General features: G+C 37.6%; 1 protein-coding gene across 18 annotated transcripts in view; it reads right to left on the reverse strand.

Moving 5' to 3' along the window:
- ASPH (aspartate beta-hydroxylase) overlaps positions 1-17,957 on the reverse strand; it is a 386,456-nt gene that overhangs the window by 324,092 nt on the left and 44,407 nt on the right. For 12 of the 18 annotated variants that reach the window (XR_007472942.1, XR_007472943.1, XR_007472941.1 and 9 more), the window contains 2 exons: positions 13,593-13,634; positions 544-636 (listed from right to left, as the gene is read on the reverse strand). Coding sequence is in view for 13 of the 18 variants with exons in the window: in XM_049700865.1 (XP_049556822.1) it covers positions 544-636; positions 13,593-13,634 (135 nt within the window). In the remaining 5 variants the exon portion in view is untranslated. Of the gene's footprint in view, positions 1-543; positions 637-3,253; positions 11,453-13,592; positions 13,635-17,957 lie in introns of those variants that run through there. The other 6 variants (XM_049700867.1, XM_033437600.2, XM_033437603.2 and 3 more) reach the window with 2 other exon arrangements.

Here is a 17,957-nt window from a genome sequence, read left to right on the forward strand (position 1 = left end):
TTCATCCTATGGGTCACAGGCCCTTGAGTGACTGGGGAAATACTTGAAATGAGCTATGAATTCATGCAGATGTAAAACAGGCTGCACAGAGGATCACACGGAGGCCTGAGAAGCCTTTTGTTGCAGACAGGAGACTCATATTAAAAAGACTGGAAACACCGTAGACCTCCTCTATTAAATAATGTGACAAAACTAGTGCAACGGTACGTGTGTAATTTTACTTTCAATGTAATATGGCACAGTAGTCCTGGACTTGGAATCAAGAAACAGAGCATTTAGTTCACAAGGTTTCTAACTATGTTCAGACAAGGAGAAACCTCCTCTGTGCCTTGGATTCTTGAGCTCAAAAATTAAAACGATCCTGTATAAACTTTTTCTAGAAAAGAACAGAGTTCACTATAAAATTTCAGAAGACAGAGAAAGCATTTCATTATTCTGCAAACATTGTGAAACAAAATGATGGGTATAACATGACTGTGGACACTGCTACCTGGGATACCTGGCAGCTGAGGTGCAAGCAGTCAGAATTAGAGGAGAGCTTACCTGGCCCCTCCAGGACCTGATCCTCCAGCCAAGGGTACGGCTCGGCCTCTTCTGGTGGGACTGTTGGCTTTGGAGCAGATCTTTCTTTAAAGCCTGCATTTTTATTCACAAAGTTAACTTAAGGTTTTCTTTCTTTTTTAAAAAAATTTTGACATGTTAAACCAAGTAAAATAATGTTTCCAAACACTTCATCAATACTGCCAGTAATTCAAAGTTTCCAAGACTTTATATTACAGGAAAATGTTGATATGCTTAAAAACTGAAGTAGGAAAATAGTTTGTTCTCTAACTTCACCTGGGCCTTTAACATCTCTTTGCCTAAATGAACTTTTCATTTAAAAAATAATAATAAATCATTGTGTGAATATTCACAAATCTCTAAAATATAGGCACTAAAACAATAGGCAAAGTAAAATAAAAAGCCGTAACTGAACTTGCCAATTCAGTATGAGTTCAGTCTCCTCTCGTGTTCGTAAGTGACTAATTAGCTTCTAACTCTTGGACTCCGAATTCAGCAATAAGACAATTAAGAGACTCTGGAACCTTCTACTGTTATTTGCATGTACTCCATATTTTGATTTATATATAATTAATTATTCTTCTTGAAAACTATAGTTAAATATGAGAGGAAATAATACATAAGTCACTATGTACAATCTTCTAAAGGTAACATTTATGAGCAATATTATTCCATAAAAAAATACGGAAAAAGTTATGTTTTTCCTTTTTTGTCTTAAGGAAAATAAGACATCGGGGTAAATTAATATGAAAGATGATTTTTAAAGTCAATGCTGGTCTAAAATCTATTATACTGCTAGTTCTTTGATATTTTATATGTAGCACATTAAAGTACATCCTCAATTAAATACAGCTATTTAAAAAACTAAATTAGACTGTCATGAGCCTGACAATTCCATTTACCAAACCCTGGGCTCTTTGCTACCCCACCGAGAATCTTGTACCAAGAGTAGCTACTAAAGAGCATGTGTTCTGCATGTCAATAGCTGGAATGAAAAGGTCAGGAGAGAACTGAGAGGTCTTTTCTAACCTTAAGCAGCTTTATACAACTCATTGGAGATATGCTATTGCAGTCTGGAAAATCCTCATTTCAGTGTCACTTACTCTTCTGTTTTGGTTCTTTATATTTTCCCTTATTGTTCGCTTTTCTATATCTCTTCATTTTTCTCCCACTGACAAAAACACCCTCCCACCATCCCCTCCCAAATCCTAAAAAGACACTGAAACAGATTCACAGGATCCCACCTCATCATTTATATTTCCTCTAGTTACTTATTTCTGATACGACCTAGCCAAAAAACCTAACGTTAGAAAACAAACACCAATACATAGAGTCGTGTTCTACTCCTAACTATAGATTCCTGAGAAAGCATACACAAATAGGCACAGACCCTAACTGTAGTTCACTTTCAGGGCACGGGGGTAAGGGATGAAGGCTTATTAAAATATCTCATTTCAAATTCCAAATTCAGGGCTGAAAATTCCCATGACCTTTTCCACTTAAATAAGCCATGCTTACGTCTCTTAACTATTACTGGAACAGGTATGGACTTACGGCCAAGTTCTGCTGAATGAACAGGCTAAACTTTGAGTCTTCAGAATCAAGTCATTTATCTTTGCACTCTCAGCATCTCAGAAAACACCTGGTACATAGCAGGTGCTCAACAAACTGCTGCAAAAGGGCTGAGCACACCCCGTGTGTGACTGCTCTGCTTTTTAAAGGGCTGCAGACTCTCTGCAGGGCCAAGGCTATAGCTGCACCAGCGAGGCTTAGGGCTGTAGAGGACGCAAGGCGGACTCACATCAATTTCCCTGCTACTATTTACCAACGAGATGCCTATTTGTGCTCTAGCAGCATCCACCATTTCAGTACCACAAGCCTAATTTACCCGGACGGTCTGGTTTGTCTTTTGTCCTGGTAAAATGACTTCACTCTCAAAAGCATCTCAGTTTGGATGAAAAATTACAGGGTCATTCTTCACGAATCCCATCTGTAGCAGGCTTTCAAAACTGTGCTCCATGGGTTCAATAAGCAGTTAAATATTCCCCCATCAAACAATAAAGATTTAAGCTGCCTGAAAATCCCGTTCTTACTGGATTCTGAGAAAAGTTTCATTTGAAAAAAATTTTGATCCTAAAAGTGCTTGAAAACAACTAGTACATCAATATTCAGACCCACGATGCCCCTAATAAACAGCTTTCTCTAAATCAGCTGGGAGCTATTTGTCTCTAAAATTGACATTGTAAAACGTGAAAAACAACGGGAGAAAGCAGAAGCGCATAACAAGAGAAAATATTGAGTAGCTTTCTTTTCTGTCCAAAGCAGCAGCTGAATTGTAAATGTACTAATACCTGGTCACAGCTATTTTCCAGAGGTGAAATCAGTGCAAAAATATTTTGTAAACTTCAAAGAAGCTGAAGATCGCATTAACACATCTCTTTCCCCAGACCCTTATAAACTTCCTAATATTTAACAAAAACACATTTTAGAATAATTCTTATTGTTTTGATAACCCATGTGGAAGCTTTTACTGTGATGTTTCCAAAATTTTTTCTGTTACCCAAGTCCATTTTAATCCATGAATCCATGAAGTATTCCCCAGAAAATAGTGGTAAATCCATGTCTCATACAAGATTTTAGGCAAAAAGTAAACAAAAATTAAACAAGAAAAATAAATAAAATAAGGCAAATGAAAGGTTTTCAAATTGGATTTATTATGAGGTACACATGGCAAGGATACAGCTCTGAAATGAATCTTCAAAATCAGGTTATGAAATGAATGTATCGGTTCTGATGCTGATGTGGCTGCAAACAACAAAACACCGACTCACACTGGCTTGAGCAAGAAGGAAGTTTATTACTTAACAGCAGGTAGGCTGGCTCTCAGCCCTGGCTTCATCTTCAGGGTGGCAATCCGGGCTCTCCCAGCTGCAAGCTCCTCTTTCAGACAAGATGATGTCCAGAAGCAAAGGACCACCTCTTGTTCTGCTTCTCTTAGGCTTGAGGAAATCCTTCCTGGAACTTCTCACCATTCTTCCCTTTCAGTTTTAACAGTCAGAACCAGAACCCACTTCCATTCCTAAACTGGCAAGAGCAGCAGGATGACCACAACTGTTTGACAGTAATTATCTAGGGTTGAACGAACGTTGCACGTCAACCACGACAGCTCCTGCATGATTTGGAAAACCAACTAGTTCCCTTAAAACACACCTTGTTTTCAGCTCTTTGAGCACATGAGACAAATTAGGAAAATTTTTTTTAAATGTTTACATTTAATAAATGTATAAATTTTCTTCCAATTGTAATTAAAAAATGGAGTAAGTTATAAAAAGTAAATGAAGTGAGCACTTTAAATCAACCATTCATAGCAAATTTAATTACCTGATACAATTACTGTAGCCTAGTATCAGCTTACTTCATTCACTACTACCCAACTACACCTGGCCATAATGGGAAAGAATAAGTGGATTTTCTTCCCATTCTGGGAAATCAATAAACCACAAAGGCACCCGTACTAACTGGCCATGCTAATCCTTGCTGTTGTTCTTGGCTTGTATAATCAGCAGGTACAATCCTGGCAGGTTTCCCAAGAGCAGCCCTACTGCCAGGAACTATAAGAGCTTCCCTGACACACAGTAAGAGCCATTCCAGATTCAAATCATTTTCACGTGACCCAAGGTGGACAGACAGGCTTCAGGAAGAGGATGACATAAATCTCAAAAGAATTAAACACTGCCAGAAAGATTCCTAAGAGCCTGGTTTCAGGACCAATGGAGGGACTCCACAAAGATGGGGTTGGAGTGGACTCAGTTTAACATCTCACAACAGGAGACCATGTGTAGGAGCTTAGGAACAGCAGCCAAGAGCGCTGCCTTTGAATCCATTTGAATCCCATCTTGAACACATTACCACTGCTACAACTTTGGTCTCCACAAGTATGGAAAGCGGATAAAATAGTAACTCATTAGAAGGCTTTTAAGAATTAAATGAGATAATTTAAACCCAGAAAATACACATCTTCCCCATCAGTTAATGTTTTCCTTTATTTCTTCTAAAGAAACAAATCTACCTCTCCCTCCCGCCTGCCTTGCACACATACTCACAACAACATGAACAAAGCTTAAGGCAACTTACAAGGTGGTTAAAACAATTAATGAAAAAGCTTCCGGGTTTTTCCTTAACAAAATTTTTTTAAACATTTTTCACCTTTCTAATATTACTAACAGTGTATACAGACCTGAAATATATTTTAATTATCTACTTTATATGTTAACCATTCAATAAACATCCATTGAATGCCTGTTAATGTCAGTTACTATGATAGGTACTGGACATAAATCATAGTCTAATAACAAAGTCCCAGAAAGAAGCAAAGTGAAGAGCATGATAATTGCAAGGCACACAATCCAACCACCTGGGAGGATCAGAGAACGTGAGGACAGATGTGATGACTTAGCTGGATACTGCAAGAGAGGCAGAAGGCAGCCCACCACAGTGGGAGCGTGTTGTACGCAGAGGGGAAGTGGGCAGGACAGACAATAGTCCAGTTTATTTTTTCTCCATCTCCTGTTTATCTCAGAGCATTTCATTGTAGAGACTGTATCCGCAGGGCCTAGAACAGCCCCCAATACACTGCAGACACTCTGAATATTTCTTCAACGAACCAATAAATGGGAAATAGAGATGACACAGCATGTGGGTCTTTATTTCATTATCAAAAACAACACAGAAACTTTAAGTATATGCCTTCCTCTAATCTTAGAGAAGAAATATTTGAGGCAAGGAAGAAGTGACAGACCTCTACGATGTAGAGATGCTAATAAACAGTGATAAATACATACATGAAGTGAAATCAAATGAGGTATGAAATGAGAACAAAGAAAAATAGATGATTTTCTGCTCTGTAGGGCTTAGAAAATGGAAGCTTTTGCAGAAATTGATTTCTACGTAAAAATGACATCCCAAACCAGTAATAAACATCTAGTTCATGTGGTTTTATCCTCAGGCAAATGGAGAAGGTAGGCCCTGACACTAAAGATTGTTACTGAGGATTTTTTCCAAGTACCCCGAACAAGATTTGCATGAGAATAAGCCTTCTGGGTCTGCTATATAATACTCACCCTTCAGTTTCCTAAGAACGAACACTTTCTCTTTAGACAGAACCAGGGGAAAATGTAAAGAGTTTAACAAAATAAACCTAACTCACCTGATAACTAAATGGCAGTATTTATCAAATGGCATATTCTCTTACATTCCTCTAACTGCCTAAAGTTATTGTTGACCAAGGGTTGGGATGAGTTCTCTCTATTCCCAGGGCTCTAACTCTGAGCTACCCATTCAGGCTCATCCCATTCAACCCTTCATATCTGGGCGGCAGCAGGAGGCATCGGGTGAGGAGGAGAGAAGGGGAAAACAGTTCCAGAAAGTGCCTGCCTTTGGTGCGGATGAAATACAGGGTATAAATATTCACCATGTGGCCTGCCCCACACCTAGCCCCCCTTCTCCCGGTAAAAGCGCACTGATTTCGTTGAGGGACTGGTTCTGCATCATCCCAGTTTTAAGGGTGGCACTCGCATGCCCTTGGTCTTGCAGTCACAGCTTGGTTACCCCATCCCCCATTCTGTAAGAATTAGGAATAAATATGAGCACGGGGGACTCCAGGCTGCCTGAGAAGGAAGGCCACCTCCTGAGAGAGCCCAAAGATGGAGAGAGAGGTCCAGACCACTGTCTGAGCACCCAGAGCTAGCATAACCAAAAGACAAAAAGCACAACTACCCCTGGGCTTTACGGTCATGTGAGCCAATCAATGTTTTTGGTCCACGTAAGCTAACTGGAATGGATTCACACATGTAACCAAAAGAACTCTGGAAAATACTTAGAAGTAAATCTAAACGTGTTCCTAATATCCTGAGGAAGAATGATGAATGCTTTTTCCATAGAAACATAGTTACACCGAGACTTGCAGAACTGGAAATTAGGAATTGAATAGGTTTTTGTGGACTGGATGGAAAAACCTCTAAAGACCATAAAATCGCTTCTACGGAAAAACGTGTTGTGGGTACAAAGCAAACTTATAAATAAGTTTTTCACACTTAGACTGGGTATGAAATTTCTCAATTATACCATATACTTAAGACTACACTTTATTTCTTCATAACTTTTTTTTAGGCTTTACATTTCACATCTTGTGTTTCCATGTTGTAGCAGTATCCTTTAAATAACTAAGCATTCTTGCAGTTTTATACATATGTAACATTTAGAATTACTTTTATTTGCCCGTTCAATGATCTCAGTAAAACAAAGTAGGACCCAGTACACCCATTTTACAATGATACGTTAGTTACAAAGAATAAAGAACTTAACTATTTGTCTCACAATCTGTTGATAAAAGGAATGGGAATCATAGCCACAGTGCTTCCAAACTTTTAACAACTGACTGAAACAACTTGGTAGAATTATTACCATCATTCTGACAAAAGAAAGGGAAGCACGAGTGCTAACAACGTACCAGCCACTCACGCACAATCACCTCGAGGGAAAGGAGAGAAAAACCAGCATTTCCAAGATGCATTTTATGGTGAACTGAGTAACCGATTTGGAGAATTGTTACCAATGGGCATTAACAGAAGGAACAGTGGAAGACACAGGAGAAAGGAATAAAAGTCTGGAGACACAGACTAAATCAGCAGACCCATTTCATGGAAAATGACATTTACAGTTAACTTAAATCACTAAAAAAATTTTGTTTCCTTTGGCCGTGCGGCATGTGGGACCTCACTTCCCCATCCAGGGATGGAACCTGTGCCCCCTGCACTGAAGCACAGAGTCCTAACCACTGGACCGCCAGGGAATTCCCAAACCGTTAACATTTAAAATCATACTTGTTTGCTATCTTTCTTTGTTTTCTAATGGAAGTATATACAGGGAGTCCCTACTACCCAAGTAATCATTATGAGAACCTCTGAAGTTACAAAGTTGGATGGCTACACAGGCCATAACACTACAAAATACTCTCTATGAGCCAATCTCTGGCAGAATTAATTCCCCGGGATTAATTCAAACTTTCATGCTAACAGATTTATGTCAATTTCTTTACCAGTCTCTCCCTCATTTTGAAATGCTGTGGGACCGCCTATACACAATGCAAATCATCCATAAAGTAAAACTGAAAATCTTGAAAAAAATAAGATTGCAAATAGTTGATTACAAGCGGTTAGAAATAACTGAAATTCACACACAAAGCCATTAACCAATGAAAACACAGAAATTACACATCACAACTGAAGGAAAAATATCAATGAGTATAAAGTTCTTCCAAAGAAAGTATTCTGAACACTATAGGATAATAGATTCCTGGAAAAACTGATAAGCTCTCAAATATTTTTGTAAAACTGACTGTCTTTACGATGACTGCTACTCACATGGGAAATGTTATCATACAAAGGAAAATTATGCCAAGAATGTCATTTTTTAGAATTCTATGCATCATCTCTTAGTGTAGCTTAAGTAATGTTAGTGATATAACAAAATACATTTATACTCAGTATTTAATTTTCACTTTTCAGGACTTTTTCTGACTCCCAACTACTTCAAGTTATATAATTTTTGTCCCTGTTTTTAGTTGACATTTCAAAAAGGTGACCTTTCTGGTTTTAATTATCCTTACATAAAAATATGAAGCAGCAGAATATAGAAATAACTACATACTGAATAAAAAAGTAAGTAAAACTGAGAAAGCAAGCATAATATTAACCCATTAATCATGACCAAAAGCATATTTCCACTAAGTTTTTTAGGTGAACAGTAAGGGCCAATGCATCTGAGTAAAGTGTCACCTCAATTTCAATAAAATTCAGTTGAAACCTTTATTTACTGAAGAAAATGGAAGGAAAGAAAAAAAAAGAAAGTAAGCCAATTCCCAGTTCTCAAGAGCTCTTGAAATATTTTTAATATTTTAGGACAGAAGTTTCAATTCAATTCTTGAGTTGTTATTCAAAGGGAAACTCAATGATAGAACTAAAATATTTCCAGGTGCTTTATTAAATAGCAACAGATAATGCTTATATGCTTATGCTGATTAGGGTTAGTCTAAATTTTTTTCACTAATTTCTTAGAATTTAGCATTTATGTACTTTATGCCCCACAGCCATTGACTGTCCTTCAAAAACCAAGGTAAAAATTATTAGAATGCCCTCAGTAAAGGTCATTATAATTTGCTGCCCTTCTCTACAAGGGAGAAAAAAAAAAAAAGTCATCTGTACAGAAATTAACACTTAAAATTTGATACATAAATTTAAAAACTCAATCTATTTATCTTAGCAAGACCTAACATCAGTATATATTTTTTAAAGATTGTAATTTTATGTGGTCGGTGGATATAGTTTTGCTTCTTGTTCTGTCCAGTTCTCAGTCTCCCTCTTCTTCTCCCACAAACTCTTTCCTGCAGGAAGCATTTCATGTGGTTTGAGAGGGAATCCCTCAACCCACACCCAAAGCTTTGTGCACAGGAGCCAGCCTGTCCCCCGACTACAAGAATGGTCACAGGTGCTTCCAGGCCTAACCAGGACAGCCAGAATCTCTCAGGACTTTTCTCCCAGGGCCAGCCCAGAAAACTGCATCTTCGTTCAAGGATGGCTAAACTAGAAAAATGTGTCTGGGCCCCCTGGAGGGCCACCCTCCTCATCAAGTGGAGGCACCTCCACATAGAATAAAGTCAAGTAGAAATCAGCAGGGTCAAGATCTGAGAAGAGAGCTAGGAAGCAACAGCTAATTACAGGTCTGTACTTGGGATCTACTCACCTCAAGCCAGGGCCCCTGTATTTGCCACCAAATGAGCCATAAAATTCACTGTGGTTTACTGTGCTCCTATAATCAAACTATAAAAATAATAAAATCTGGACTGATCAACATAGGAAGCCCCAAGTTAACCCATGTGACAATTCCTTTGGGACTCAGTTTTTAAACAACAGAATGATAGGATTGGATTAGAGATATTAGACTAGATATTCTCTAGGCCTGCCCCCTTGCTGGATAATTTTATTATGTCTGTTGGAATTTTTGTCAACTAAATGTACAGTGCTTGATTTCAAGCAGTAAAAGGTGCCAGCATATTAAAAAAAACAAAAAACACAAATACTTTTAGAAAATTTGCACTTAACACTCACTCACTTCTGATTTGAAATATCTTTAATTAGGCCAAAATCTCTGTTTTTAAAGGCTCTTCAAAGAAAAAGATGAAAAATTATTTTAAAAATAAAATAAAAATTTTGTGGCAGCACTTACGATGCAGTTACAACAAATCAGGTTATGCTTCTCATATTCAGTAACTGAATTTCACCAGCAGTCACGGTTACAGAATTAAGACTTCATGTAGAACAGCACAGACCATTTGTAGAAATATATTTCTTATAGAAATTTCATTTTATTAAATGTTTTCTGAACTCAATTTTGATCTCAAATTTGCAACTCCTTAGAAACGGTAAACAAGTATGATACAATCAAATATGAAAAATATATGCCATTCCACCAATATAACTGAAAAATTATGATATAAAATGAAAGTATATCCTAATTTGAAATAATTAAAGCCTTTCTATAACTATTCTGAGTCTGTAAAGATGTCATAAATAAGCATTCTAAAATTGTTCTTCTACATAAAATTCTCTCTTTTATCCAGGACTGTTTCTAGAATTCTCAGAACACAGTGAACACTAAGTACTGGGCAACAGGAGAAGGTGGGGGAGGGATGGTTGGAGTGGGTGAGGCAGGGTGAGGAGTGAGGCAGCACAGGGGGGTGAAAAAGGAGGTAAAGCAGATGGTAAAAGACCAGGAGGAGAGATGAAAAGGAGCTGAATGGGGAAGAGCCTGAGGAAGGAGCAGCCCCCTGAGAGGGGGGCGGGGGGAGGGGGATGGTACTGGCTGGGCCTGGGGACAGAGACTCACAGGCAACTTCACAAGAGCCCGAGGAGATGCCCTGGGAAGAGCTGGGGGAAGGAAAAGGGGATGGAGAAAGGAAGCGGAGAAGGAAAAGGGTAGTTGAAGAAGAATGGGAAGCAGGAAAGCAGGAAGGCGAAGGAGGGAAGAAAGACAACAGCTAACAGAGAAGGTGGTAACCTCCTACCTACCTGAGTATTTATCATTCCTGAAACTTACAAATCACTCTGCATATAAATACTATTTAAAATTTTCATATTCTTGCTGAACTCCAGTGAAAATATTCTGTATTAATAAATCATTACAATTCATATTACACATATACATTTACCTGATACACGATCAATAAGTTAATAAAAACAGACGTTATTACATCATATTTTTATTACATATTGTTTTAAAGCTTCATCTTTTAAATTTCGAAGCATGAGACGGGTACCTCAATTTCAAAGAATTTACTTGGTTGAGCACCAATAAATATAGTCAATGGCTAAATGACACATCTTCCCCAACCAGAGCAATACCAAGTTTTCTATGCCCTTCAGCAGCAAATCACGATGAAGAATGTTACCACTTCCTGGGATGCTGCTGCAGCTTCAGTTCTTTCTCTTCTCGTTGCTCCCCTTTGCTAAGTGTGCCTGTTTGGCAGAACTTCTCCCTGCTTTTCTATCATCTTTGTCTTTGGGTGCCACTTTACCAGAAGAATCCTTGATATGCGTTGATTTTTTCCTATTTTCCTTGGCTTTAGTACCTTTACCTAGTCCCGCTTTCTCCTTGTCTTTGTCCTTTTTAACCCTAGGAGACTCTTTCCTGGAGACAACTGAATCCGCAATTTTCTTCTCCTTCCGGTCATCCTCCTTTTCTTTCTTGCCCCTTTTCCTCTCTTCATGCTTACTTTCCCTCCTTGACTCAAGCTTCTCTTTTTCCTTCTTGAGCTCTTCTTTAGTGAGTTCTTTAACTTTCCGGTTTTCCAATTAAAGGGAAAAATGTTTATTGAAAGTCATCTCTTAATTCATAGACAGCAACTTAGTGCAAAAGTATTGTCTTTTTTTCTATCTCCCCACACACATGAAATGATCATTCAAAAAGTGACTTTCATTCACTAGTTTTAAATTGGCTTAAAAACAGCTGCAAACCTCTATGAAGTATCAGCTATAAAAGAAATGCTAGAAACTTGCCAGCATTTTCCCAGCTGGCAATATAGTATGATTTGCCTCAAAACAAGGTTAACATGCAATATTAATAAAATGAGTCCAGCCATAAAGGCAGCACTTTACACAGAGCGTTAACAACTCACATGTCACAGCTATGACAACATAATTAAAGGAACACTGACAACGTAGGAACCAATTTTCCATAGCTTGCAAGTATTTGTACAAAGATAATTTAAAAGTCTTTAGCTCTAACAAAAAAAGTATGTCCTTAAAATATCTGTGCTTGCATTCCTTGGAAACAAATATAACGCAGAAATGAAAAGTTAAATACCATTTAATTTTCTTAGTTTAGAAAAATACAATTTCCATGAGTACAAAATTTTAAGTTTGTTATCTACAGTGTCTAAGATGACAAGGAGAACTTCTTTTCTGCTTCTATTCAACATTATGAAATCAGTATTCCTTTAAGTATATTTCCCGTTATTTTATGTAGAGCCACTCCAAGCCAACATCTATGCTGTCCATGCTCACAGAAGAGAGAACAATTAAACGGAATATACAGGTGATTCCAAATCTCACGTGAGGTGCTGCTTTCAACCTGCTTTAAATAAAGTTGAACAGTGCTGCTAGCAAAAGCTTTGAATTTCACCGCCTTGATTCCTCATTAAGAAATCATACGAGAAGCAAGGTGTTTACTGTATAATGTAGCATTTAAGCAGAAACAAAAAAGAGAAAGATTTCTTTAATATAATAAAACGTGGAAGATGTTTCTGCCCATCAGAATCATGTAAAACTCAGAATACAAAATGTTATTCGATTCTTCCTGACAATTTTATTAAAACCTTGCAAAAATACAGAGTAGAATTCATAAATCATCAACCATCCTCAAAGTCCTCATTCTTCTTCAACGCCGTTCAGAGTAACATAGATAAGTAACACTGCAAGAGCAGAAGGCTGGTGCAATGCTGGCACGGGTTACTTTGCACACAGTTTAAAATATTAAATCTTTAATGTTGAATTTGCCTCTCTAGATCAAGGAGTCAAATTATACTTTATTGGCCATTTATTTCATAATTACTTACATAAGAATAAAATGGTAAAAATTCTGGTTTCCTTCCCGGAAATTATTCAGGCGGGATATCAAAGTTAAAACATTAAAATTTCCTAATCTTAAAGTTAAAATACAAATCACAAAACCCTGTAAATCACATAGTAAAAGTCTCACCTGTTAATGTTTCACCAAAATCCAACTACATACAATGTGCCAAGCACTTGAACACAAGAGTATTACAAGTTTATAAAGAAAAGCATGCACTTTCCCCATGCCCCTCTCCCTAAAGTACAGAAATCTTTACAGTGAACGAGAAAAACCAAAGGAATATAAAATAAGGCTGCAATAATAAGCTGTTAGCCTATACAGAATGGTTGACAGGTGTAATAATTTTTAATGAGTCAAAATATCAAACACAGCAAATTCTATACCAGCATAATGAAATCTAAGTTTTCATTTTACTGAAAACTACAAGTTTGGTCCCACTAGCTTTTATTGTGCTCTAAGACAGCATCATCAGAGCTTTTGGAAAAAGGAAATCAATCATTGATGAACTCATCTTTATTTCCGACAGTACCTCAAAAATTTAGACTAAAGAAAAGTTTTAGAAGGTAGATAGGATGTATATACTGTAAATTTAATGTGTAGTTTAAAGACTGTTCCGAGGTTTTGATAATCTGAAAAAGGAAATTACTTAAAATTATAGGCCCGAGGCAGAAAACTCTTTAATGAAAGCTTGATAAAACTACTTACAACCAAAGGTGCACCCAAACCAAAAAGCAATAATGTTTAGCATTAGTAGCTGCATCTACAAAACATTATCTATAAACTGTCATGCATTTTCAAGCATTAAACTTGATTCACTCAAGGCTAATTTGAAAAAGAGAAAATACCTTTAGCCTTGGTTTTCCTCTTGGCCACCCCACCAGGTCCTTCTGTTGGTGTTTACAAGATGAAAATATGTTACAAACAGAAAATATTAAGGTAATTAAAAAACAAGTATCTAAAAAATAGTTTAAATTGATGCAACTATTAAACAAATTTACTTAAATTCACCATTAAAAAAATACACTCCTGCAACATACAAATATCTATCATTCATACGTCATTTTAGAACCTTACTTTCACTACCTATAACCGAAAAATGCATTTTAAAAACATCACTGATTTAATCAACTTCACAACCTGCCTTAGGTCTGAAAGAATTGATGGCTTTAGAAATGTCTAATTACCACAGGAAATGGCATTTCCCTCTCAGTGGTACCTGGATGTCAGTGGACTTCTGCTTGGACACAGATGGTCAATTACAAGCACCAGGGGTGAAAGGACCTGGGGACCTTATTTCCCTACTCAATTATCACTGCCACTCAAAAAAAGGATAGCATATTTTGATAGAATTTTACTCTTTACTGTTTGAATTAATCATGGCTTTTCTCCCATAGTTTCAAACTTTCTTTATAAAAAATTACGTAAATAAGAATTATACCATTATGGAGGTATATACTAACTTTTTTACTCTTCATCTAAAAACTCTGCAAAGGCTTTCTATTTCTTCTCTAGGCAAATGAAAGTTCTGATGTGTTTATTTTTAACCTTCTAACAAATATCAGTACCACATACCTCGCCGTACACTTTTTCCAGCCAGCCTGTACTTAGCATGCCAACCAACTGATGTTCCCAATTCTATCTCCTGGTCACATAAATGTTATTTTACACTCACGTATCAGCAAACTTCCCAAAGTGGCATTCCAGGTTGCCAATCCATTTCCTGGGGACACCAGGGTAGGAGGTAGGGTGATTTCTGCTCATCCCCTGTGGAGGCAGCACCATGTACAACCTGTCACCCTACAACTAAGGTCTGAAGTGTCCCAAGAAAGCCCCTCAGCCCTTTCACACATATTCCTGCTGGAAACTGTGGAACCCCCTCGGTATGTTTCTCAAAACCATAATCACACTCCCACTGCCAGTATGAGATTTTTTTACTCCTGTTCTGTTGTTTGAATCACCCTCCACTCCTAAATCTCCTCCCCTGTCTCTGTTCATGGCAAGTTGTTTCCATCATATGAGACAGTTCATTTGAGAATGGCAACTTATTTTGGTTGAGATATCATCATTGTCATTCTGGAAAAAAAGTGTTAGCGTACCTTACCAATGACTACATTAAAAACAGAAACGTGAATTAACTGTTCCATGTGGCTGTCTGTATCTATCCAGTTACTTGACATGCATACATAACCAAAACCAGTGTGTGTGTCTAACAACTATTTTCACAGACAAAGCCCAGTTCTTTCTTAAACTCTAGCAAAAACAGCATACCACCGTGTAATACCGAACGCTATCTTGGACCACTCCCCAAGAAAGTTTATTTAGGTAAAATGTCAAACTTATTCTTGCAATGACAACTTTTAAATACATGGGTATTATCCAATGTGCAAAAGAAATTAGCGTAACGCATCAAAATACAATTTTAATGGTGCTAATGTCCCCTCCTGATGGGTATTATCCAATGTGCAAGAGAAATTAGCGTAACGCATTAAAATACACTTTTAATGGTGCTAATGTCCCCTCCTGATTCCTGCATGTTCTTGACTGGGGAGGCCTGGATTTTCCCTTAAAAAGCAGAATGGTGGGAATCAGACTATCCCCCTACCCCTCCATTATTATGATATAGTCAAAAGAGCTATATTGATGAAAAGGCTAGAGTTAACATAAATAAGCCAACATATTAGATCAACATCAGATTAGCTGATCAGAAACATGAAAATATAATAAGTACTTGATTTAAAACTTTTCCAGTTTGGGTATAAATCCCTAAAGTGATACAAATTAACAATGTGCCACTGTACTATATAAAATGCCAAAGTATCAACCTAAGCTGTCTTTTCTGAACTTAAAGAATATATTCAATCATTTTTCAATATTTTTGACATGACAAAGACTGAACTAATAATTTAAACAACAATCATCATATTCAGTCTCTGAAGGAAAGAGTATAAACATGAAAGAAAGCACAGCACTTGGAAAACAGAAGGTAATACAGGAGCCTGTAAGTAACAAAAAAAGAGGGGAGAGTCAAGAAAACGCAGGGAATGAATGAATGAATGAATGAATAGAAAATGCAGGATTCTAAAAGTCAAAGTAGCGGTTGTAGAAAGGAAGGAATGAACAAAGGGTTAGGATGAGGACACTACTGAATTCTGTTTATTAGTAAATGTCCCATATAGAGTTTTACAAGGAGTATAAGAGGCGGTCATGTTACAATGAGAAAACAGGTAGAAAGAAGGGTGAGCAAAACCCCAGGGCTGCTCATCACCGCCTCTCTTCCCTCCTTAGAAGAAAACTGATCATCTATGGGGTTTCCCAAGATTCTCAGTGGGCAGAAAAGGAATAAGAGTTTGAAGAATTTGATCTGCATTCCTATGTTTTAAGGGCTAGGAAACAAAGGCATGTCTAAGGGTAGAGAAACTGAGTCAGCGGGAGAGAAAGGAGGAGGCCAGAAGCAGGAGGTGCAGACACAGGGCAAAGGTCAGCTGCTAAAAAAATGACCAATGAGAGAGGAAAGAACCATTCAAAACACTTCTCAGAGTAAAGAAATGCTGTGCAGAGTAGAGAAATGATAATGGAACCCAAGCCATTAGGATGTGACTACGGTCAAAGAGAATGGCAAAAAAAAAAAAAAAAGTAATCACCATGTTGTTTACTTCTTTTTTGCCCTGTGCGTTTATTCTGATGGTTTTAAGGTGATTACTGTTAATAGCTAAGTTGACTATTTGGTAATCCTTATACAGAAATTTGGAAAAAGCAGGTCTTATATACCTCCTTAGAGCCTGAGGGTGCTGCCTAAGGTAATTGACATTATTTTGGCAACTGCCTCAGGGCCACTATCCCACACACATTTTCAAAGTGAAATGTTCTGTGTGTAATTAAAACGCTGCATCACGGTTGGACCTGCGGTTTCACCACAATTTTAGGAGACTGGCTCCATTACAGAAATCCAAGTACTATAGCTGCTGCAGGCTTTCAGGAAGTCGGTCACAGAATTGGTCAGCTGAGTATCATGTCATACTTAGGTCATCCCAGTCACTCCCACCATCCCTGGTGAGACCAATGAGTCACTCTGAGCCTCAGTTTCGAAGCTGCCTGCTGCCCTGTACGAAGCATCATAATTTATTTCAACATTGACTAGACATGAGGCCCTGAACGCCTAAAAGAAGATTCTGCAAGCTAGGCAGACTTGCTCTAGAACATAAGTCTAGTCTTGGCAAAACTCAAGTCAAGACGCTACACCATTTTCCTTTTTATTTTTAAATAGATGGCGTAACAATATTATCACACACGTTTTTGAAAAAAGGAAGCTACAAACCTTCCAACCCTCTGGGATGAGGGAAGATCAGAACATCAGAGGACTGAAAGACTAAAAGTTTAAGAAGGGATTACATCCAGAGACTGAGAGCTTGAATAAAGATAAAATCCAGACACAACTACGAATGAGATAGCAGAGAGATCATGCAAAGACCTCAGCTAGCACAGGTCAGTTTATTGTCTGAACTTCAAAGTGTCATTTCTCTTGGAAAACAAAATACATCCAATAATTTTTTTCACTTATTTAAGCTGTTTAAAAAAATAATCAGCGTTTTATTATGCAATGGGTAACTCCTGACGTTCTCACTCACCGGGACTAACCCCAGCAAATATTTAATAAATACCCTATGTTGGGCTCAGCTTTGAAGAGGGATTCAAACGCAGCCTAACCTGACTCCCAACTTCAGACAGTTCACAGTTTAGTTAATATCTACTCCTGTGTATTACAGAGTTATGGCAACAAATAACAGACAGAGAATTCAGCACAGTGTTCCATCTATCGACTTGTGATAATAAAGTCTGCGTCACTGGATTTTATAAAAGTTCTCCAAATATGCATGGTGATCAAAGAAATTTCCACAGCTCAAAACACAGAAAACGTTTTACTTGTTTTATAGACCAGAATCTGATTTCGAAAGGGTTGCTGAGTATCGAGCCCCCAAAGGTATAACTGCCAGGTGCTCAAATTCATCACTGTCTATGCTTCTATCTGCCTTTACTAATACTCTAAAGTTACAAACATCAGGCCAAATGAGGAAACATTTTGCCCCGTCTAGCTAACTGTAAATGAAAACAAACCAGAATTCAAGCAGAGGAAACAGTTTTTCTTACACGCCTGGATGCAGCTCTATAAGACAGGGAGGTAATTTCTAGAATAAAGAATCAAGTACAAGGTG

The sequence above is a fragment of the Orcinus orca genome, chromosome 17 (assembly GCF_937001465.1).
Source record: "Orcinus orca chromosome 17, mOrcOrc1.1, whole genome shotgun sequence".
Taxonomy (NCBI): Eukaryota; Metazoa; Chordata; class Mammalia; order Artiodactyla; family Delphinidae; genus Orcinus; species Orcinus orca.